Source organism: Mesoplodon mirus (genome assembly GCF_964341445.2).
Source record: "Mesoplodon mirus genome assembly, chromosome: 6".
Lineage (NCBI taxonomy): Eukaryota > Metazoa > Chordata > Mammalia > Artiodactyla > Ziphiidae > Mesoplodon > Mesoplodon mirus.
In genome coordinates this window covers 88,798,344-88,822,833 of record NC_138982.1, presented here as the reverse complement: position 1 = coordinate 88,822,833, position 24,490 = coordinate 88,798,344, and the positions used below count along the sequence as shown (strand labels likewise).

The 24,490-nt window shown below is 39.0% G+C and overlaps 1 protein-coding gene across 19 annotated transcripts in view; it reads left to right on the top strand.

Moving 5' to 3' along the window:
- PHLDB2 (pleckstrin homology like domain family B member 2) overlaps positions 1 to 24,211 on the top strand; it is a 130,596-nt gene extending 106,385 nt beyond the window's left edge. For 13 of the 19 annotated variants that reach the window (XM_082626158.1, XM_082626163.1, XM_082626162.1 and 10 more), the window contains 8 exons: positions 157 to 256; positions 4,306 to 4,326; positions 7,901 to 8,108; positions 15,941 to 16,031; positions 17,271 to 17,417; positions 19,243 to 19,462; positions 22,360 to 22,445; positions 23,049 to 24,211. In XM_082626158.1, coding sequence (XP_082482284.1) covers positions 157 to 256; positions 4,306 to 4,326; positions 7,901 to 8,108; positions 15,941 to 16,031; positions 17,271 to 17,417; positions 19,243 to 19,462; positions 22,360 to 22,445; positions 23,049 to 23,189 — 1,014 coding nt within the window. In that variant the 3' untranslated portion in view covers positions 23,190 to 24,211. The remainder of the gene's footprint in view (positions 1 to 156; positions 257 to 4,305; positions 4,327 to 7,900; positions 8,109 to 15,940; positions 16,032 to 17,270; positions 17,418 to 19,242; positions 19,463 to 22,359; positions 22,446 to 23,048) is intronic. The other 6 variants (XM_082626156.1, XM_082626160.1, XM_082626159.1 and 3 more) reach the window with 1 other exon arrangement.
- Positions 24,212 to 24,490: the final 279 nt, after the last annotated feature.

The following is a 24,490-nucleotide window of genomic DNA, read 5'->3' as shown; positions in this document are numbered from 1 at the left end:
CTGGCCTTTACCATCTAGCATCAACACACGGGGTGCAAAGACCTACCTTCGCTGCCTTCTGCGCTTAGATAGGAGCTAGGAATCAGCGATGTGACCGTGTCCAGAAGGACCATTGGGCCTGCAGTTTGCCTGAGTTTTTCCTCCTGTTTCTCACAGGGCCACCTGCCCCTGGGACAGAGCAACAGCTGTGGCAGTGTGCTCCCCCACTCGCTGGCAACCATGACCAAAGACTCAGAATCTCGGAGGATGCTCAGAGGTAGGTACCTTTTAAGCCCAGTGTCATGTCCTTTGTCAAGCATTAGAATTCCTCAGGGAGAGGGAGACCAAACAGAGTTGGGGAACGTTAGGGAGGGGATCAACCTAAGTCCTCAACTTTACTCTTTTTATTTTTTTTTAAATTTTATTGAAGCATAGTTGATTTACAATGCTCTGTTAATTTCTGCTGTACAGCAAAGTGATTCAGTCAACTTTACTCTTAATGTGTCCACTTAGGGGAGGGATATATATATATGTATACTTCCTTATTGTTGTACTGAGATAAGTTTTCCTATATGCACATATGGCTGGTACATACCCATTGTACTTTATAAATTCAGTAGACTTCTCCAATCAGAAAGGCCCACAGAGAATTACTAACCTTCCCATTTGATTGGGAGAAGGAAAAAAGAGACCCCTGAGAGATTACCAAGGTACTTAACCAAGTCAAATCACTCCCCTGGTTTGTGGCTGAGCCACCCTGTTGAACACGTGCTAAAGACTCATTGAGCTGACACAGAGCACTAGTGGCCCAGGACAGACTTCCCTTAGGCCTTTTAAAGTGGGTTGAGCTTTTTTTTTCTTTGTTTTTTGTTGCGGTACGCGGACCTCTCACTGTTGTGGCCTCTCCCGTTGCGGAGCACAGGCTCCGGACGCGCAGGCTCAGTGGCCATGGCTCACGGGCCCAGCCGCTCGGCGGCATGTGGGATCTTCCCGGACTGGGGCACGAACCCATGTCCCCTGAATCGGCAGGCGGACTCTCAACCACTGTGCCACCAGGGAAGCCCGGGTTGAGGTTTTATTCTGTGTGGTTGTTAGGTTTCAGGTAGACTTGGACTCTCAGCATGTTCTGTTTCTTTGTAATACTATGTTGCATTTCTAATGGGATTCTCAAGTAGTCTTTGTGGGGCTAGAAGAAAATACTGTAAGGCAGTTCCAGAGGTGAGCTTCTCGTGCAGGTTAGATTTATTGTGTTAACATGGTAGTTTAGGTCAACTTATATTAGCCCTAACTTTTGAGCAGGCATGGTGCTAGACAGCAAAAATACAAATAAATTACATGATCTTTGCCCTTGAAATGCCTAGAGTCTCATGAGGAAGAGAAAAACAAAACAGATGCTTTTAATAAAATGTGGTAAATGCAGTGATGGATGTATGCCCGGGATGTGAATGGGGATGCTGACAGAGTGATGAGCGTCTGGCCTCTCAATGTGTTCATTAGTGGGATTGAAACCCTTCCCTCTAAGCCAGCTTAGAGGCAATTCTGACTGCTCGGCCTCTTTGCTAATGTCACCAGGGAATAATCACTAGTACCATTAGAAATGTGTTTATATATTGGTGTATATATATGCATGTATACATAATGTGTATATGTGTGTGGATAAGTGAGCTATATATATATCACTTGAATGAGGATTTCATATCATTACCAGCGTGATTTAAGAGTTAATAGAGGGCTTCCCTGGTGGCGCAGTGGTTGAGAGTCCGCCTGCCGAAGCAGGGGACACGGGTTCATGCCCCAGTCCGGGAAGATCCCACATGCTGTGGAGCGGCTGGGCCCGTGAGCCATGGCCGCTGAGCCTGCGCGTCCAGAGCCTGTGCTCCACAACGGGAGAGGCCACAACAGTGAGAGGCCCGCGTACCGCGAAAAAAAAAATAAAAAGAGTTAAGAGAAGCTAGGTGTTCATAAAAGTGGTTTATAATATGAGAGGTTTACAGTGTTAGCCTTTGAATAAAATACATCTGATTGAACTTCTCTTTTATTTTATCATAATTTCTTAATAAACTAAAAATATATCTTATGGTATATAAATAATAAACATAAATGAGTATATTTTGGCTCTCATTAATCACTGTTCGCTTGTGGGTCAAGTCTGTTTTCCGTTGATGCATTTCTCTGTGATATTTATAGACTTCTTTTTAAATGTATTTTTCCCACTGGCTGAAGGCATCAAAGTTTGGACTGGCCACAGCACCATACTTTATGTTGAAAGTTTTTGCCTTAAGATAGAGAGTAAGAAAAACTAGTCCTTTGTACCAAACAAACCTGTAAACAATACTGTGTAAGAGGCTTCTTGTGAGAATATGGTGAAACTGGAGGGATGTTTGATCTCTATTTTTCTCATCTGTGTTCCCCCCAAATAATGGGAATCCCCATGTTAGGTCCATGAAGAAGAACTAGGCCAATTCCCTTAGGTCACATTAGGTACCCTCTACAAAATCTATTGTCTTTGACCTGTCTTTTGTGCTCCTGTTCTTCACTGTTGGGTCTTTTGTACATCCCAGAAGTCTGCAGCCTGTCTTTCCCCACTGCAGCTCTGAGTGGTGTTCCTCTTAAAGTGTTTCATGTGGTGATGATGAGACAGCTTCTGAGGAAATAGAGAAGCCTCATATGTGTGCTGATCCAAGAGGATGTGATGTATCTTGTGAGGCCAGCCTGCCACCTTTGGCTTCCCCGCCCAGAAGAGGAAGGGTCAGGGACTGCAGTTTTTAGAGCTACAATGGACCATAAAATTGGCAGGATTTTCTACTAAGCCCATACAGGTGGTCCACAAGGACCAGGAAGGATGAATCATAATTTCATTTGGAATCGTTTCACTACTACTTGTTGGCTCCATTAAAATAGCAAACACCAAGTAAAAGTCCATGGTTTTGAAAAAATCAGACCTCGCACATTTTTCATTAACTCAAATTAAATAGATCTTATCATTTTTATGACTTACACAAATTAACTTAAATGAACTATTTTTTTGCTGCTTATTCATAATGGATACATCAAGGACAATGGTGTAAGTATAAGCCTTCCTTCAATAAGCACTTTTGTAATAGACCTGACAGCGTGAATCATGCAAACAAAGATCTCTGAGAGCAGAGTTTAAAGCAAAGAGTCCAGGGACTCAGATCCTAAGGTTGTAATGGTTATTGGCTTTTGTACAACTTGTGAACTATTCCTTTGTAAGCTTTAGAATGAATGCAATCTTTGTCCTTTTATCTTCTGTTCAATGCAGGAAAGTCCAAGAAAGGTATGACAACCTCCCTGTGTGGTGTTTTTGTTTCCAGCAAATAGTGAAAGGTCACTGTCATCTTTAAGAAATGATCAGATTTAAAACTGTACAATGGTGGACTTTTAGTCTAATGATTATTCCTTTTTACACATTAGAGGAAAATTGTTGCACATTTGCTAGAAGCACAATGCTGCGTGCAGCTGCTGTTCATTCACCGGCAGCTGCATGACCCTCTTTGTTTTGATTTTTTTATTGCAAGGTCAGACCACGCAGGAAACACGAGTGCTTCGGAAGCACCATTTTGTAAGACTCAGGAGGATCTAGTTAAAGAAAAGAGTGGGCCTTGTGATGTGTATAGGCTAAGTGTAAAATCTGATGTTTCCCCTTTATAAAGGCCAGGTATAAATAAGGCAGGCGGCAGGCTATGTGAGAGGATGGAAGGATTTAGGAGTCTCCTACCTATTCATTCCATTTAAGCCTTGAGACTTAGTAAAGAGTGAAGAACAGCCTAAATTGCTGGCTAGAATAAATGATTCTTATGTGGCTGGGTGACAGAAATGTAGGGCATTAAAAGACTGACTTGTTATAAAGTTTGATGGACTGTGCTTCAAATCATTGAATGGCATTTTACAAACCTTAAGTCTTAAAAACTATTTGTTAATGTCTTCTTGGGAAAAAGAATTGTTTTATAGATATAATCTTGGTTTTATTCTCCCTGTTTTCTAGTTGAACATGTGTGAAAGATTTTTTTTTCCTCTAACAAATCATTTTTGACTGTGTGCATGTATCAGAAGCTTGTTTTTGTTTTGTTAACTTCTTGAATTTGTCTCTATAAACTCAAATTTAATCTAAAAACGTGAATATCTTACCTTGTCCAGCTGGTATTGTTACTAACACGGTCAATGACTGCATGTTGGAAGATGTTTATTTTCCCTGTCCCTTTGTCATCCTTTTTGATCTTGTATCTTTTTCCCTTTCTCTGTCATTCTCCTCCTCATTCCTGACTTGTCCTGCACCTTCATCTTCTGGCTGTGGACTATGGTTAGGAAGAATGAATGTCTCAGCAGGTGAGAAATTGTCAGAAATACTGATTAATTTTATCCTCTTAAACCGAGGTTATAATTTTAAGTCATCTCATTTTCTGTATTAAGGCCCAGATAACCATTTTAAGGTATATAACACACATTTGGAAAATATTGGCAAGATTATATATCCCACAATGGTTAACTCACAAAGCACTTTTCAGGTACAATTAGCCAGAATTCATAGAGATTGACATTAAAAATAATGATAACAATAATAATAATAATTGGGCCTTGAACGTCCAACCTATTGGCTCTTCTGGGGCAGTGAAGAGAGTTGAGTTGATTTGGATTCCAGGTATGTGCTATGCTTAGCGACCAGCCTCAGATATTATCAGGTCATACTTTATAAACTTTATAAAATACCCTATTCAAACAGCCATTTCTATCTGGACAGGAAGGATTTAGAGCATTTACAAGGCACTCTTTACTTTTCAGATGCTGTCCCAATGCTGAATATTATTCTTGCTACATAATCTAAAAACAAAACCAAGCAGTCTCAGGGATTTGGGGACGTCTCATTTTTTCCAGTCCACTTACTTTGCCCCACCCGAAACAGTAGATGCATTCCACTTCCTTATTTAGTCACTAATATATTGGGTTGGCCAAAAAGTTCATTTGGGTTTTTCAGTAGCATCTTATGGAAAAACCTGAACAAACTTTTTTTGGAATTTATTGAACAGGTGCATTCATTCAGTGACTCTTTATTTTGTGACATCTGAATGCTAAACAAGCGGGGATTCTGTGGTGAACAGGACATATATGACCCCCTCCCTGATAACTTATACTTGAGCAGTGGCTTAATCCAGCTCACACCTGTTCTGGTGCTGCTTCATGCACAGCAGTTCTTCTTGGGCCTCCTACCAGGAACACTCCTTCCATCTCCTGTGCTTCTGTGGTGTCCTTCTGTTGAAAGTATCTGTACCTTTAAATGGCCAGACCAAAGCCTGGATCGTAAAGCCAGCTCTTAGGAATCACGCTGGTGCAATTCTGGGGTCATGAGGGAGAGGTCCATGCCCTCGACTGTAATTGCAGGGGTAACTTGTTTTTTCGGAATTGTTCAGGAGGGAGGAGGCTAAGCCAGGTGACAGCTGAGTTCATCACGATCAGTAAAATATTGCCAGTTGTGGGGATAGAAGGGACTGCATAAGATGGACATTCCCACTCACACTGGATCCACAGGGGACTAAAATCTTGCCTTGGAAGCTACTTGTTAGCAGCAGCCTTTTTCATTTAAGTTGCCATGAAAATACAAGGTGCTTATCCTACCACCAGAGTGATGCAAGGTTTTCCCAGACGTAGAGCAAAGAAATAAAATAAAAATAAAACACATAGTGAGGTAATCTAGGGAATTTGCGTTCACAGTCCTTAGCACAGCACACATTGTAAGCGGCTCTCCCTTATGGCCGCATCCGCAAACTTGGAGCCAGTTTAGTTTACTGTCTACCTCACCTGAAGGTGGTAAGTTCATTTTCTTATTCTGTGGTACTTTGGGGGGAAAAAAAGGATCCTGGAACATCTGAGGAGCAGGGCATACAGTTGCTTTGAGAAGAAATACGTTCCCCCTCTTTTCTGCTTTTCCAAGAAAGTGTTAATTGCATTGTAGGAACTGGCTTTTCCTCATAGTGAAAAACTGAAGGGAAGGGAGGTTGTGGCACCTGTCGTCATCACCAAGGAGATAAGTCTTATATGTTTGAAATGACAGGGCTGTCTTTTAGGGGTGTGTTGTTCATACTAAAACAAGGAAATGTCTTCCATGTCGTTGGTGCCAGTGTGAAGGTTTCTTTGCCAACGAACCTTTTTTGAAAGTAGAAGGAAAAATATGTGTGTGAGCTTTTCAAATAATTTCTGGTGTTTTTTTTATTGTCGCCCTTTTTTTTCATAATGAATGATTGGAAACGATTTAAAGGAGCAGTTAGTAATTCCAAAAGTTCAAGTATCAAAGGTAAATATTTGAGTAATGAATTATTTTGCCATTCTTAAGACAAAAAAAAAAAGGCACAAGCTCCACGCTTATGAATGCACTGGCTTTGTGTAATGCTTTATGCATTAATCATTACAATTAATAATATTCTCTCTAAAGTCTCATGGTGTGCTTTTATGTTTTGCATCTTTCCTTAGCAAAGTGATATGTAGTTTTTACATACGTGTATATTTATAATTTATAATTACATCTTATATCAAGGAAACTTATTTTCCCAGAAATGCCTTAACCTGAACTAACATATTTTCACTTAGGTATCTAAAACTGCTCTAAATACTAATGGCATGCAAACTCCTCATGGAACTCAAATCATTTTACACATTTAGTTTTGGTCTATAATGCTTTGTTAAAGCATCATGGATGTGGCTTCCATTTTTAAATGGAAATATTTAATCAACAGCTGAGGAAGCTGTTTGGAATTACTTGCCTGCTTTTGCCCTCTGGCCTGCTTTTTGCCATTTCATTACTAATTAAAAGCCTCATAGAAAGGTAGGTAAAGTACAAGAAAACAGGGAAAATCCAGATGGTCCAACTGTAAACTCTTAATAGGTCTGGTAAGTAAATTTGATCAGGGAGAAAGTGATTGCAAACTATGGTACTGGTTAAAGAAACATCTTTTTAATGAATTAAGGGATTTGTTTATCACTATGATCCCTGATTCCTGAATACATGCTAAATAGAGAATTGAAAGGCAGAGTAATTCGGTTTGTGATGCCCAAAATCAGCTACCAGAAGAAAACCATAGAATAACACAAAGTCAAGCCAATGGCCTAATGTGCCAGCTGACCAGGTACCAGGGTAAGGAAAACCCCTCTTTTTAGTGGTACTTTTGCTCCTGTTGATGTGATCCCTATGTTTTCATACGGTTGATATCACCAACTAGCTGAAGGCTGACTGTTAAGGCAGAAGAAAGCTATATATACACTAATTAGGAGGAGTACAACCCTTGGAAGGATTGTTGATTCTGAGTGTTTTAAATAAGTAATTGGCAGACAAGGGAATTTGAAAAACAAGAATGAGAAAAAAATGTCAGTTTGAACATTAACCAGATTAAAAGTGTTAGTGATATGAGTGAGACACAGGTTCCTCAAATCCTACACCTAGATGATCCACGTGCTATTTTATGACCAGATCCAGTACCCTTTAAATTGCAATACCACTGAGGAAGTGACTGCCCGAAAACCCTGGTGTTGCTTGTCACTAGAGTCATCTTGCTTCACTTAAACCCAGCTATTATCAGAGGATTCAGGGCCTTTAAATGTGTTTCTGTTTTGGTTTTGTGTGTGTGTTTGTGTGTGCGCTGATGTATTATTCTCGGTTGTGCTGAGATGTAGAAATGGCATAGGAGAGTGTCAAGTGATCTGCTGACAGAAAAGACCATTCACAAGACCACTTCTTTGAAACTCTCCCTTGCACTGAGCATTATGCCATTTCTTTGATCTTCTCGGCTTCAAAACAAATGAGACCAAGGCCCCAGTTTCATAGGCAGATGTTTTGGGTTCTTGGTTTCAGTCTTAGAAGATCTAAGACTGAATAACATGAGGCGTACTAACGTATTTATGGCTCTCTCCTTAGGATATAATCACCAACAGATGAGTGAAGGACAAAGGCAGAAGTCTTCTGAATTTTACAGCCGCACAGCATCTGAGTCAAATGTCTACTTGAACAGTTTCCACTACCCAGATCACAGCTACAAGGACCAGGCCTTTGATACTCTGAGCCTAGACAGCTCTGACAGCATGGAGACAAGCATCTCTGCCTGCTCACCTGACAATATCTCTAGGTAAGATGTATTCCTGGGGAAGGTTTCTGGTTTGGAAGAGCACCTGTCAGTTTCAAAAAGTAAAGCCATCCATTTGGGGCCGTGTGTATGTACAAGCCCAAATTTCTGAAACATAAAGAGTCTACAGTAGAGAAGAGGGTTGAGTGTCATGATGGTCTTTGAAAGTAGTTTCTTTGTATCCTGTGTGACTGAGCCAGTCACACACCATCTAATCCATTTTCTCCTTTATTCTTTACATTTGACTTCACGCATATACCACGCTTCAAAATGGATTTGCCTCTGTTGGTTGACTCCAACTTCATTAGGACTATTTTTGATTCAATAAAGAAGTAATTTCCAACAACAGAGTAAGAACTTGAAGGATATCTTACCCTTATGTTTTGTTGAAAGGAAGGCATTAGCTGTTCTGATATTAAAATTTTGTAAGGATTTAACCATTCACATTTGTGTTCATACTTTGAGGCAAGCAAAGGTGGTCTTAGGGGATTATGGCCAAAGGTGCATCTAAAATATGGATCTAGTCAGAGTGCTCCTTCAAAAGCTTGTGATGGGGACTTCCCTGGTGGCACACTGGTTAAGAATCTGCCTGCCAATGCAGGGGACACGGGTTCGAGCCCTGGTCCGGGAAGATGCCACATGCTGCAGAGCAGCTAAGCCTGTGTGCCACAATTACTGAAGCCTACGCGCCTAGAGCCCATGCTCTGCAACAAGAGAAGCCACCGCAGTGAGAAACCCATGCACCACAATGAAGAGTAGCCCCCGCTCGCCACAACTAGAGAAAGCCCATGCATAGCAACAAAGACCCAACGCAGCCAAATATTAATTAATTAATTAATTTTAAAAAAAGCTTGTGATGATGCCCTACTACCTTTTTTTTTTTTTTCTTTTTGCGGTACGCAGGCCTCTCACTATTGTGGCCTCTCCTGTTGCGGAGCACAGGCTCCAGACACGCAGGCTCAGCAGCCATGGCTCCCGGGCCCAGCCGCTCTGCGGTATGTGGGATCTTCCCGGACCGGGGCACGAACCCGCGTCCCCTGCATCGGCAGGCAGACTCTCAACCACTGCGCCACCAGGGAAGCCCTGCCCTACTACCTTTTGAATAAAGTCAGACCCCAGAGCCTGGCATTCTAGATCCAGCCCAACTCCCTATTCATTCTCTCCTCCTGATACACCTCCCAGAGCTTCTTATTCATTGAGAGGGCAATGAATTCTCAGATCTCTGTGCCTTTGACCATATTGGTTCTAGCCCTGGGATCATGTAATCTGTTCTTTCTTTTGCTTATATGCTCATTCATTCCACAAATCCTTATAGAATATTCTACAGTTAACAGTGAGCTGGAGTCAGCTCAAACTGGTTGGCAAAAGCCAAAGGTGCACATCTCCTCCTAACTCTGTGATCAGTGATGTCATGTTGGTAGCTTGAAATTGGCCATGGTGGGAGTATTTACTCCACATAAATAGACATTTGCTGCATATCAGGGGTTTTGTTTTTCTCCAGAGAGCTAGTTTACCAGCACACCACTATCTAGAGTCAATTCATCCTCTCATTTGTTTATTCGCTCAACCTGTACTTACTGAGCATTGAGAGTGTCTGGCATTGCAAAATGTCTTTACCTTCCCCCAGCCCCTCCTATTTTAACCTGGAGAAAGTCTCCTCATCCTTTAAGCTCAAACTTAAGTTGGAAACTCTTGAGAATTTCTCCTTTCAGGGCATTTTTCTTTCATGTTTCCATGGAACTTGATACTTTTTCCTATTATATCACTGATCACATTGCAGCATACAGTTTTTTTCTTCAATAATTAATTGGTACATTCCTCAGTGTCAAGGAGGATGTCTAATTATCTTTTGGTTTCCACATTCAGCAGAGATCTGGGCACATAGTAGGCATTCAGTAAGTGTCGGCTGAATAAATACCTCGGGATATTTGATTTTTTTCTTTGTTTGATCTATTTCAATTGGGTGAGAACCATTATGAGTTCAACCCCCACAGCATCCAATATTTAATCAATGTTCACTGAGCAATTGTGTGTCTCAAGTGAAAATGTCTAGTTGAATAATGGCCATCAAAAAAACTTTCCTCTATTGCAATGAAGTCACAGGCTGGAACAGGAGCTTTTGGGGCTTGACCTGACAACTGATTGTGCTACTGGAAGCAGATCACAGAACTCTCTCGGTCCTGATTTGCTAATCTGCTAAATGGAGGATTGTTTCCTGAATGCAAGAGGATGATGGATTTTAAAATATTTTGGTGGAAAATTACCATCGTGTATATAGAATTTCTTTCTTTACAAAGGTTTGAATCATTTGCTCCTCACCCCCGCCCCCCAAAAAAGGAGTGACAGAGATGGAGGGAAAGTAATATCAGCAAGGTATACTTAGCTTTGGATTAGTGTCTCATAAACGAAAAGAATATGAGAGACCTCAATCTAACCAGATATTATAGCCAGGAAATTTGGGGAGTAGAAGAAAAGAAGAAAAGGATAGATGCTACAGTTTGTGGTAAATAGAATATAGTGTATTTTAATTCTGGCATCATAATGTTTGGAATATTGATATTATGGGTATATCCTGTCAGAGAAGGAAAGGAGTCCCTTGGGAAAAACACTAAAGCAACCGTGAGAATTATAGTGTTACAAGGGAAAATTTAATTTAATTTAAATTTAGGTAGGGAATTATGTAATAATAAAGAATAAAGATATTTTTTTGCTGTCATTATTTTATTTTATTAGTATTATTTTTTTCCCTGCGGCACACGGGCCTCTCACTGTTGTGGCCTCTTCCCTTTGCGGAGCACAGGCTCTGGACGCGCAGGCTCAGCGGCCATGGCTCACGGGCCCAGCCGCTCCGCGGCATGTGGGATCTTCCCGGACCGGGGCACGAACCCGTGTCCCCTGCATCGGCAGGCAGACTCTCAACCGCTGCGCCACCAGGGAAGCCCCGCTGCCATTATTTTTTAATGTCAGAAGGGTTAGTATTTCACTTCATTCAATATTAGAAGATACGGTATCTCACTTTTTAAAAAATGAAAGACACTTGAGTGTGTGGAACAACTGGGCATCAAACCATCCATCTCTTGCTCTGAAGGAGCTCTTGTAATACCCGCTGCTCCCAGGAGGATGTCAGAGAGTCATGCAGGGGTGCCGGGAGCTGATGTTCTCAGGACAGAAAGCCTAGAACTTTGAGTACTTATTCATAAATGCCAGTAAACCGACCAATTAAGTGTGTTACTTTTGAATAACAGGACACAAACAAAAGTCAGCAACTCGGCAACTATTGTATAATGATGATGGGAGGAATAAAAGTTGATGGTGCAGCTGTTTCATTTCCCAGTATAGGGATCTCAGAGGGGTTTCTTAGGCACTCTGCACTTTTGCAAGTTGTTATTTTGAAAACATCAGACTACTTTCCCAAATAATTGTGAACATTTTAAAGCAATATTCCTGTGGTGAACTCCTGATAGCTTGACCATTTTTTTTTGTCTATTTTTGAGCCATCTTTAATAAATAAATACACTCTATATTATAGTTTTCCTATCTTGGTGGCTTTTTCTGCTCCATTTTCTGCTCCCTGCCTCTTCATCCCCACCAAAACCTGAAAGTAAATATGCATCCCTCCAGATGATCACTCCTCAAACGCCATCTCTCATATTTAAAGGTGGTAACAGCAGCAGTGCAGCAGTGAGTACAGGAAATTACCTAAAAGGGAGCCACTTCAGCTAGATTTACCAAGCATTAAAAGTTTAGGTCTAGAGACTTAAGCACAGTGGCCACCAAAATCTTAATTTAATTTGTTTACCTACTTACTTTTTCTTTAAATGGTTTCCAAAGGTGGAAAATGAGAATTGACTCCACTAAATGTGCCATATTAAGAGGGTAGCATTATTGCAGAGTGATCATTCCTGGAAGATAGCTACATGTGGCCATGATCATTTTCCATAGTTACTTCACAGGGAATTGACCCAGTGCTGCTAGCAGTCATAGATAACTAACCAATCACCATGGTCAGAAATTACTAATACTATTTATTTAAACATGCTGTCAGGTTCTCTGAATGTCAAGAAATTGAAGCCAAAGTAGAAGATGCCTACAGAAGGTCTAGTATAAATAAAAGGGACAGAGAGAGAAAAAACAAACAAACAAGCATTTCTCTTCTGTGCCGCCATCTACCTAAAAAAAATTCATGCTGCCCTAAGATAAGCTTGTACCTATTTTTATGAAGGAAAATAATGTGATAAACATCAGGAAAATGGTAATAGGGAACTAATGTTTGGCATGTATAGTATGACAACACATCCTAAATGAGAACTTTTTGAAGAAAGGTAGAAAAAGAAATAAAGAACTAAAAATGTTTCTCTTTTTTTAGATTTTTAAAAAATTATATATTAAAATATCCTGAAATTATACACATTTTAAAGAGGTAATCCCATGCTGAACTTCTAGCAACATAAACTTAGTCTTGTGGTTTATTATGTCACAAAAAGCCATTGGTAGAATTATCGAATTACTCAGAGTTGTGGCTAACTTTGCCTTACACTTTTTGTTGAGACATCATTTTCGTGTCCAGCAGAAAGTTCTTTGAGTCAGACAGTGTTTTTGCTTTTTCAACATCATTACTTACACTGTACACAAATATAAAGCTAGGAAAACAGGCCTTGGGTCTTAGAAAACAGCAGCTGACGGTCAATTCTGCATAAAGTCTGTTTTCTGCTAAAATTATTGAATGAGCTCATAGAGTGTAGTGTTCTGAATACCACCTAAAATTATATGTTCTTATTACTATTGCTAATAAGCCCTGACCTTGTGTTCATGCTTTGAGAAAATGTTAAGGAAATTGATCTCTCATTATAGCTATTACCCACCAGCAGTGTGTGTGTGGAGCGGGGACAAGACTGGGTATGGGGTTGAGGGCATCCAAGGCTGAGCTTGGTTTTAAGAGTTACATCAACCAGAATTTCAGATACTTCTAATCCCTTTGTTTCAGGCAAAGGTTTGTATTCTGCTTTCTACCCTAGATAGTCAACACCCAGTGTTTGCATTTTATTCTAGGGAATTCTTTCAGAAGAGATACTGAAAACCAGAGGATTTCAGAGGAGGGCAGACAGCTGTCAAAGAGACCAGATAGTCTAATCTTTTTGAATAGAGAAAGATTAGACATTTTATAAGGAGTAATAATTTGCTTAACCTGAAAAAATGCTTGAGAAGATGAATTGAAAATAAATATTCTGGGACAATGGCTCTTCATTTAGTGGCAATATTGGTATGCTGAAGGCAGTCTTGGAAAAGTTTTTTGTCTTTATGGAGAATTTTGTTTTGCGTTTTGCTTATTTATTTGTTTGTTGTATGACAATGTTCTTGTTTGCCTTTTTTCCTTCCTTTTTCTGTTTTTGCCTTTGCCCCTAAAGTGAATATTCTAAAAAGCAAATTCAAATTTTGCTGAAAGGTATTATTCAGCACTGAAAACTAAATCTGCTCTTTAGATTCCTTTACCCTTGACTGAAGTTTCATTTTTCTTTATGAATATGGGTTTTTACCAAAGTTGGTCACATAAAAAAAGTAATCTTCAGTTGATAAAATAGAATATGGCTAAGTAGAGAAAGGAGGCAAAACTAGTCATCTTTATATCATTAATGACCAAGTGATTCAGTATTATTCAGTATCATACAGTAATTACATATGAGATCAGAAATGTGCCTGCCTTCTGAAGAAGGTCAGAATTTGGAGCAATGGGAGGAAGCATTGCTCCTCCTGTAATTTAGGTGGGCTGGAGAAACCAATGATGAGTGTCTTGTGCTACAGGTAATGCATTACAAAGTGTATCTTCAGTGACTTCAGGCTCTCCCTTGGCATGACAGGTGCTAGCCAAATGGCATTTCATTTGTTCCATGCCATTGTATTGACAAGTCTTCACCCTAAATTTCTATTGCAATTGCTTTTGCTTTTCACTGCAGGTGCAGTTCTGAACCCCCCAAAAGTATCAGGTAGTGGCAACACAATATCATAGAGCAGCAAAAATTTTGCTGAATAAAAGTGGTTTACATGTCAAGGAAATATTAAAGCAATAGCAAAAGTGTAGCTATAGAGAACAAGTAGGTGTCCATGGATAAAAATTATTTTTTAATAAAATAACCAAAGTAGCTTTTAAAGTATATAAAATATAATCTTTTTTACTGCCTCCATAGTTTTGTCTTTTCCAGAATGTCATATAGTTGGAGTAATAAAGTATTTAGCTTTTCAGATTGGCTTCTTTCACTTAGTAATATTCATGTATAGTTTCTCCATGTCTTTCCATGGCTTGATAGCTCATTTCTTTTTAGTACTGAATAATATTCCATAGCCTGGATGTAGTATCGTTTATTTATTCATTTACCTACTAAAGGATATCTTAGTTGCTTCCAAGTATTGGCATTTATGAATAAAGCTGCTATAAACATGTGTGCACAGTACTGATTTTAAGATAAACCATATGTCCTACATTACTGTGGTCATGTTTCTCTTCAAAAGAACTCTTAGCCCTCAAACATCCTAGATTTGAGTTGATCAAGAATATGATTTAGGGAGACTATACTAATGATTATCTTATTTTTATATGAATTAATTTTTATATGAATGTATGTAGCAAACATGAACCCCTACTGTGTGCCAGGCTTTATGCTATGGAGGGTACAGGCACAAAAGCCTCTCTATAGCCAAGAGAGTCTAGAAAGAAGATACATTTAAGTGACTAACTTAAATGAAATAACATTGGTTCTCCATGGCTGGAGCATCAAAATAAATAAGTTTTGACTTAGGTCATGGTCCTTTTTTTCCAGACTAGTCAAATAAAATGTAAACAAGGGAAAAATAATATATTTTGTTTAATGTTAAACATTTCTAAGTTCTTCTCCTTCTCTGTTAGTTATCCTATCTGGTCTTGCAGCTTTCACCCCCTTTGGTTTTTTCCTTCACGTGTTTATGTGATGTCTTTCTCAAGATGCATTACTTTTGAAGTTCTTGAATCCCTTAATGCAGTTTCCTCATTCGTATGGTGGGTGGGCTTTATTGGCAAAACTGGCCACTACCCTCCTATTGCACCTGTAAGAGAAGTCATTTTTTTAATTGGCCATCTTAAATCACCATTTAAGAAATAAAATGTCCACAAGCAAAAAGGCATAACAAAAAAGTAGCTGGTGGTCTCCCCTGGTGGCGCAGTGGTTGAGAGTCCACCTGCCGATGCAGGGGACATGGGTTCGTGCCCCGGTCCGGGAAGATCCCACATGCCACGGAGCGGCTAGGCCTGTGAGCCATGACCGCTGAGCCTGCGCGTCCGGAGCCTGTGCTCCACAACGGGAGAGGCCACAACAGTAAGAGGCCCGCGTACTGCAAAAAAAAAAAAAAAAGTAGCTGATGATACATGATCCCAAACCAAATAAAGTGACTTCCAAACTTAGGGGTCATCTACATAGAACTTTGGTGACAGTGTTGTTGGTCTGGCATCCCTGAATAATTAAACTAATGGGAAGACTTCCCACAAGCCAAAATTTTTAGACTTTGGAGGAAACATTTTGAGAACACACTTTATAGGAGTTGGTTTTGGTTTATTTATGAGTAAAGCACTTTATTTGGTATTAATTTTCTTGCCTATGTTTTATCTCTTAAAACTGAGGTAAGTTAAGTTTCACCTACAGTTTTCAGAGTTGAATTGACTTGCCTCTTCAGACCAGTGATTCTTATAAGTAACATCCGTTAAATTGTATTGGATCTTGTCATGTGTGTGTGTGTGTGTGTGTGTGTGTGTGTTTGAAGAGACATCAGTAAGAAGCAGTATTCTTGAAAGGCTTTTGTGTTTTCTTCAGTGCCAGCACTTCAAATATTGCCCGAATAGAAGAAATGGAGAGACTTTTGAAGCAGGCTCATGCAGAGAAGACAAGGCTTCTTGAATCCAGGGTAGGCCTAATATCTTTCATGTAGTAGTTCAACATGCCCTGCACTTGACAATGGGAAACTGTTTTCAGGCCTTAATAAGCAGCATGATCTTGGAGTAGTCACTCCACCTTTCTTGGCCTCATTTTCTCTTTTTTTTGGCCATGCCACATGGCTTGTGGGATCTTAGTTCCCTGACCAGGGATTGAACCCCAGGTCCTCAGCAGTGAAAGCACAGAGTCCTAACCACTGGACTGCCAGGGAATTCCCACTGGCCCCATTTTCTTTTCTGAAAAGTGAGGGTGTTAGAGAGATGTTCTCTATGGCTCTTTACTGCACTACCATTTTTCATAATGTAAAATGTATATTGTGTGGACATAAACTGAAGTGAATGCTTTGTATTACATTTTCCCTTCAACGGCGCCTTTGTTTGCCTGCCGGGGAACAGGAGGAATGGCAGGTCTTTATGCATTCTCCCTGCCTTGCCAGTTCGTGGTAAAGACACTATTGTAATATTAAAACTCCCATGTTATTGTGAGTGTATTTCAAGCCAGAATCTGAACTTCCTTAGGAATTCCCCAAATACCTTTGCATCCTGCCTGAAAGGGCACCTCCTTTCCTCTTCTAACTTCCCTGGGCACTTCCTCTGTGACCGTCGGCCAGGAAGCCACAGAGCAACAACAGGAATTGGAAGGACCTACGGCCATGAAAGAAAGGCCGAAAGTCGTGACTGGTGTTGGGTCACACTTAGTGAGCCTTTTTTATATTAAAAATGGAGAGTTTTTGGGCTTCCCTGGTGGTGCAGTGGTTGAGAGTCCGCCTGCCGATGCAGGGGACGCGGGTTCGTGCCCCGGTCCGGGAGGATCCCACATGCTGCGGAGCGGCTGGGCCCGTGAGCGATGGCCGCTGGGCCTGCGCGTCCGGAGCCTGTGCTCCGCAACGGGAGAGGCCACAACAGTGAGAGGCCCGTGTACCGCAAAAAAAAAAAAAAAGGAGAGTTTTTAATATATGGGGTCATTAGTATGAAATGACTGAGTCACAAGCTGTGTTTCACTTAATATTTCATTTTTAATTAAATGTAGTGGTTGCATTTCTGCACAGGATGCTTTTGAAAGTTCTGTGGTGATTACGGGTGTTTTAGTCTTAGATGTATACTGGGCTATAAAATCAGGAATTGTCTAGTGAGAATTATTTGTTTTCATATTGGAATCATTCAAGTCTAACCAGTATGTCTGAAAATTTTTTCTGCATAATGATATTTAGGAACGGGAAATGGAAGCCAAGAAACGAGCTCTGGAAGAAGAAAAACGACGCCGAGAACTCCTGGAAAAACGATTGCAGGAAGAAACCAGCCAGAGGCAGAAGTTAATTGAAAAGGAAGTAAAAATAAGGGAGAAACAAAGGGCACAGGTCGGTTGGTCAATCTGGATGGATTGGAGTAGGTTGCCCCCTGGTGGTCGTTTTTCAGAAGACGGTCATGCTATGAGGATGCCTTTGGTTGTGCTGCCTATTAGCCCTTGACATGTAATGGCTGAGAGAAAGATGTGCATTAATGGGCCAAAAAAAAGTGTGTTTATTCCAAAACCCACTGGGAACTACTAACAAAATGACATTTTTCTTTAGTTATACGTGGCACATTTTGATTGGAGCGGCACTTTTTCTTCTACCCATTTTTTTTGGAGTATATTTAAAAGGAGAATGTCTTCTTGAGCAGCTTTGAAAATGCAGCTGGATTCATTACTGAAAACACATACAACACCCAAACTAAGCTGAGAAAGAGAAGAGATTCTATTAAGACATCTTTTGGAAGCAAACACTCCAGAACAGGATACTTTTACCAGCCCCGTTTTTTGGTGGTGGTGTTCATGTTTTGGGTTTTTTTTCCCTAACCACTGTGTTGTCACACGTTTCCCCTTTGCTGCATCAGTCCACACACATGTGCACAGGATTCCTGAACTCAAGCAAAAATCAGGAAAACCATCCACTTTGTTGGACTTCCTATCTCAGTCAGTAGAGTCTGAGTCTCTGTTCTTGTCACGAGAACTGCTTACATAATGTATGTTTTCTGAGAAACTAAAATAAAATTTTAAGTGCCATGTAATTTAAAGTTCAAATCAGTTTTACCAAAGCTTACTAGACTTAATGGTAAAAGGTACCAATTCCCTTATTCCTCACAGTTGCTGGCAGTCTGAAGTACAGCAGTTGGAGACTCGCCTTAAGACTTCATGTGCTTTGAGGGCTCAGTAAATCTGTGGCATCTGTCTAACGTCAAAGTACCACAGAATCAAAGGCAAAATACAAAGTAAAACTTGTTCATTTTATCTCATTATGCCAAACCTCTGTCACATTTTGATTTAGTGTAAAGGTCATCCATGCCTGTTTGATATCTGAAGCCAAAACCAAAAGGCACAATTCTATTTTAATCCCAATTATTACTTTTGCTTCCAAGTGTATGATTAGGTTATTTTCCCCCAGGGCAAAGGGGTGGGGTAATTTAACAGGATAAAATAAAAGACTATTTTAGAAATACTACCCGTGGCAATATGTGCTTCCTAGATTTGATGAACCCCTACTCCAGCCATAGTAAAATAAAAGACATTTATGTACATCTCTTCAGTGTCTCGTCCTGGACAGTTCCTTGGGTACAGCTTTGATTCCACTTCTTCCTTATTTTAGCTTCACTTTTCAAAGCATACATCTCTGCCTTCAATTTCTATCACAGGGTGTATGCAAGCCGACATGGACATACATCCTTGGGGGCTGGACTTACTAAATAATGTTCAGTCAATTATGTCATGTCTGCAGTTATTTAAGGAGAACTATTGTTGAGTTGTGGCAGGGAGAACTCCTGGATACGTTACAGAGGAGGAGGCCTCATCTGTAAGGAGCAGCCCAGATAACTTAATGCCTTATTTCCCTGTGTTTTTAAGTGCTAAGTACCTCTGTTAAAGCTAAGGTAAATGACACATTTCCATTTTCTCATCTGGCCATTTCAAGGAATAGAATCTCTTGGCCTGAGTTTATCCACATTTCCCCCCCACCCCCATACCATAGCATCCTTCTTAGAATGCCATTCACTTTTTAGATTCCAAATGACAATGTTTAGCTTAAGTTCTCATAATCACATGGACATTTTAACACTTAGGCTTTTCAGTTCACTTTCACTTCTAAACATCTGTGACCTAAAACAAAACAAATAATTAGCTATAGATGAGATGGGTTTGTGCTTTTCCAGGCTCGACCTCTGACCCGTTATCTGCCTATCCGGAAGGAAGACTTTGATTTGCGCAGCCACGTGGAGACTGCTGGCCACAATATTGATACCTGTTATCATGTGTCAATCACCGAGAAGACCTGCAGAGGATTCCTCATCAAAATGGGTGGAAAAATTAAAACTTGGAAAAAACGTTGGTTTGTTTTTGATCGGAACAAGCGCACCTTCTCTTACTATGCAGGTGGGTGATAAAAACAATCTGAGTGATATATTCAAATCAGGAATTCTCTGTTAAAGAATAAAGGCAATAAAATTCAGAATAAATATTTAGAGTGATAAGTGATAGAATTAATGGCAATATTAGCTTGATAGATGTATATTATTTCCTATTCAGATTATATGGTCCACCTGATATGAATTTCCTCTAGAAATAATAAAAATTATGTTATTTAAAAAGTGTGAGTTAGTCTATTCTAGCTCTGAAATAAGCTCAAGCCCAAATAAATATTAAATGGAATTTATTTTTTAGACCAAAATATTATCTTTTAAACCATGAAATCAGAAAAAAAAGGTTTCTATTTATTTCTCTATGGTCATATGCTCTAAAGTCACACACAATTATGCAGCTTAACTGACAGTCATTCAACTGTAGTTTATATACTAGAATGACAATTTCAGCTCAGAGAGTAAAGCTCTTCAGTGAACTAGTGAATAAGTAAATTATTCACTAGTTATAATTAATAAGTAAATTATTAATTATTAAGTGAATTATTAAGTGACTGGAATATTTTTGGATTCTTTAAATGATGGATTATGAGAACCACACCCTACTGAATCTTCTATAAATACAGGAGTCTTTGTGTATCCGGTTTACTTATTACGAAGCCCCTTATTTCCACGTAGATCACATATGAAATATGTCCATTAGCAGCATAAGAATAGCTCTGCTCTCTTTTCAACTGCTGAGTAAGAGTAGAATCAGACTAGAGGTTATGAAGAGGCCCTGCCTTGGGATGACTGTATCAGCATTTATGAGCATTGTTGGGAATTGTTACAAAGTGTCTCAAGGTAATAAAAAATAACAGTCCAGTCACGTAATCTGTAGTGTGAGGTCAGGATATGTTTATGAAGAGGGGTGTGAGCAACCAAGAATTCTGCATGTGGAAGAAAGGAAACATTGGCAATGGAGCCCCAGAATCGTGGTGAGGAAAGGGCAGGGGGTGCATGCCTTTCAGTTAGGGGCTCTTTGGGTGGGGTTCCAGTTGCTACAGGGGCGAGTGGCCTGAAGTAAATGGTCTACTAACCCTCACAGGTTGCCTCTCTTGGGCTTTCTGACCTTGGGTTTTATAAGAATCCAGAGACAGTCTCTTTAGTTAATACAATAGAAAAGATGCCTATGTAATAAGAAATGCCAATTTAGTGTCTGCGAAATGCATAAACAAAACTTTGCTATGTGCTAGTCTCCAAAGACAACCTCAGCCAGAATTTTCCAAAAATAAAATTTTAAAATAACTCAGACAAAACAGCTTCACTCTTTGCTGCTCCTTTTCTCTGGGATTTGTATTTCATTCTTATGCTTCTATTTTTCAGATTCTTTCTCATATCTGAAGTGCCCTACAAACAAAAGTTTTCTTCCCCGGTTTTCTGCCTGCTTTGAAACACTGACAAGGTTTACTTTTATCTCCAGATTTTATTTTACCTCTGTTTCCAGAAAACAAAGTATTATTGTTTTCCCATGAATTCATTATTGCAGGACCTTTTCCACCAAATGTTTGAGAGACACATTGACCTTCTTTCACAGAGACTGGTGGAAACTCACCAAACATGGTATTAATTAAAACAGAGTCTCCCTAGGAACTAAGTCTATATAATGAAAGTAAGTCTCTTCCCATCACAAAAGTTCTACCTTTTCTAACACTGTTAAGCCTGAAATATCCTTTCAGACTTTCTCCATTCCTTTTCATGTATGTTTCAGTCTATATAGGTATTCTTTCTTCTTTAATACAGTTAGGACCAAATTATTCACTCTGTTCATACCTTTCTTCACGTAACAGTATTTCGATATTTTTCTCTTTGAGCACTTGCAGATTTACCTCAGTCTTTTCAGTGGCTGTGTAGATTGCAGAGTACGGCTGGTCTAGAATTAAATCAGTTCCCTATTAAAGCTCCAGCACATCTTTTGCAGCTTGTGCTCTAACGAACCCAAATACACGTGCACATGCATGAGTAGGTCTTATACGATACAGTTTTAGAAGCAGAATTGCTGAGTAAGAATTCTGGCATTTTCATTGTGTATGTTTTACCAAATTGACTTCCAAAAGAGACTTTCTCATTTGCATTTCCACCAACAGGGTATGATACAGTCCCTTTCTCTGTATCCTCATCCATAATTTTGAGATTCTTTAATGTGCTTGCATGTGTTATCATCCCTGCAGAGTTTAAATTACAAAATGTCTCAAGAACATATTGGTGTTATTAGTCACCACAGAGTGATGCTGTTTGGTCGGTGGTTTGGTTGTTTGTTTTTGTTTTGTTTTATGCTCTGTTTGGTTTTTATGGCAAATCTGACGAAATCTTTGGAAGCAGTTTGGAAAACGCTGCACTGAAAGGACATTAAATTATTGACATGAAACTCCGCTGAGAACAGGATAAAGTATCAAATATACTAGACAAGAACTTTGATAGGAAAGAAACATAAGTAGAATATTATTTTAAATTAGAAATAAAAAAACACACTTGTTAAAAATTTCATTGCAACAGAGCTGCATATTAATATTTTCATTACAACTACTGTCTTGGAGAATGTGGGGAAATAATTTATCTTGATGTCAATGGTGTTTACACTTTGTGTGCTAACCTGACAGTCAGTATTCTGGGTTACCTTTTGACTGCTAATTTGTGAAGAGCCTTGAGTAAAGTCACTTAGTCTCTTTTGTTTAGGGTTGCTAATTCCAACCTTCTTTTTTTTTTCTTTTTTCAGGATAGAGTGCGGCTAATGTACTAACCTAGGTTATCTTAATTAATCTTAGATAATTTAAATGCTAGATAAATATTTTAATGATGAGTTATAATGAAATAATTTTTCCTGTCCATCAGTGGTGATAAAGTATTTGTTTTAACACTCATCTACCATTTCAGACAAGCATGAAGCTAAATTAAAAGGAGTAATATACTTTCAAGCCATTGAAGAAGTATATTATGATCACCTCAAGAATGCTAATAAGGTAAGCACTGAATTTCAGATTCCTACCATTTGAATGCATAATTAAGTAGGGGAAAAGGTATTTTTTGAATTCTAATTAATTTCAATTTGTTATTCTGACATAATGGATAGATATGATCAGAATGGTGTTGGAAAAGTAAACATGGAAGCAAAGTAATTAGTGCAGCTGATCTTTTTGTGAAAAAATAAATCATGACAAAATGAGAAAATACTCTAGATATATTGGTTTGGGAGACCCTGCCAAGTAAATCTTTGCTAGGCTTCTAAGAAGGAGCTACTACCTACTTATGAGGAAGATCATAAGGAAATATCTTAGTAGGGCTAAGAATAACATTTATTGAGCTATTTTTAGAGCACCCACTATCAGCTAGATACCCTGCTGGAGCTTTACAAGTAGCTGCTAAAACGATTAGTGAGCTCACTGTGAGAGTTCTTGTGCAGAAAGGCCAGAAATACGGTCAATCTTGAGAAAGGTGTTGAGGGCGAGGGAATAGTTACATTAGAACAGAAGTAATAGCTACATAGAAGCCTTCACATATCTATGTGTTATATTTAATGTTATAATTTCAAGATTTTGTTTTATGTTCTTTTCCTTTTTTTTTAGAGTCCTAATCCATTACTCACCTTTAGCGTCAAGACGCATGACAGAATCTACTATATGGTGGCCCCATCGCCAGAAGCCATGCGGATCTGGATGGATGTTATAGTTACTGGGGCGGAAGGTTACACTCACTTCTTGTTGTAGTGAACTGACACAATAGTCCACTTCAGGGCAGACTGCAATAATTTCTTACAAGAATAAAGCCATATTCAACACCAGGTGGAAAGACCCAACAGACCCATCCCTTTAACTGTGGATACTCAGAACTGTTTTCATATAAACAGGAAGTCATTTGTAAAAGGGAAAGAAGGGATTTTAATTCAAAGCTTGAGCGTAAATAACTTAAAGATTGATCATAAATAGCAAAGAATTGAAGCACCTAGGAGAAAGAAAACACTATTTTGGTAAATAGCATCACTTATAGGAACATTTCTTATAAATTCTTTTTTATCAATTGTTGATTTTGGTGAAATAAACTAAACCGTTTACAAATGTCTATATGTACTTGGAAAATATGAAATTATTTTAGCACCCAAATCATTGGCATTGACTTAACTGGTAATCAACTGACTTTTGTGAAAAAAGAGTATTTTGCTGAATGTTATTTTATAAATATAAACAAATAAGGGCTTGGAAGGGAATATACTGTACAAGGAGTTTGGCCCTACTTTCAAAGTGCTACACCAAAGCCAAAGACTTGATATCACCTCTGTTTAACAGTAGTCGTTTCAAGTGACGAACTGCAGTTAGTGTTACTCTACATTTTAAAATGGTACTTTGATGCCAACAAGTGCCCAGGAAGTTGACTTTGAAGAATCACCACCAGCATAAGCTACTGTACATATATAGCAAACTACTCTTTGTAAAAGAAGAACAAAAAGCTGTGTGTTTTCGGAAGAAGCAGTCTTAGACATTCTGTCACATTGGGCAATTTAAAATAAAGAGAATACTTAGGAGCTATTTTGATGAAGATTTCTCCATTCCCAGTACTGAGAATAAAGGCAACCAGTAGCCGATTTTCTTTATATTATCTGATTTCTCTTTGTTGCAGCCTCACATGACATAACTATGAAATACAGCTGTTTTCACCAAAGAACAGACCAATTAAAATCCTTATTTACAGAAGTATTGTGATTCCATTAAAAGGCAAATGAAGTTCAACTTAATGTACTCTGTAATGTACTATTTTATTATGTATTTTCTTTACAATTAGCCTTTGTTTTTTAGAGTTAAATTAATTTTTGTTGAATGAAATGACTTCAGGAAAGTCCTTTTATAATGATTTTCAAATGCCATTTATCCTGGTTTGTCATGTTGTGTGCGTTTCTAAGTATGAATGTACTCTTTCTACACATTGGCAAAAGAATAGAAGCAGAAAATAATGACATTACTTACTAGTACAAGTGAAATTATTAGATTAGAAGTGTCTGTAAAATCTTTGTCAG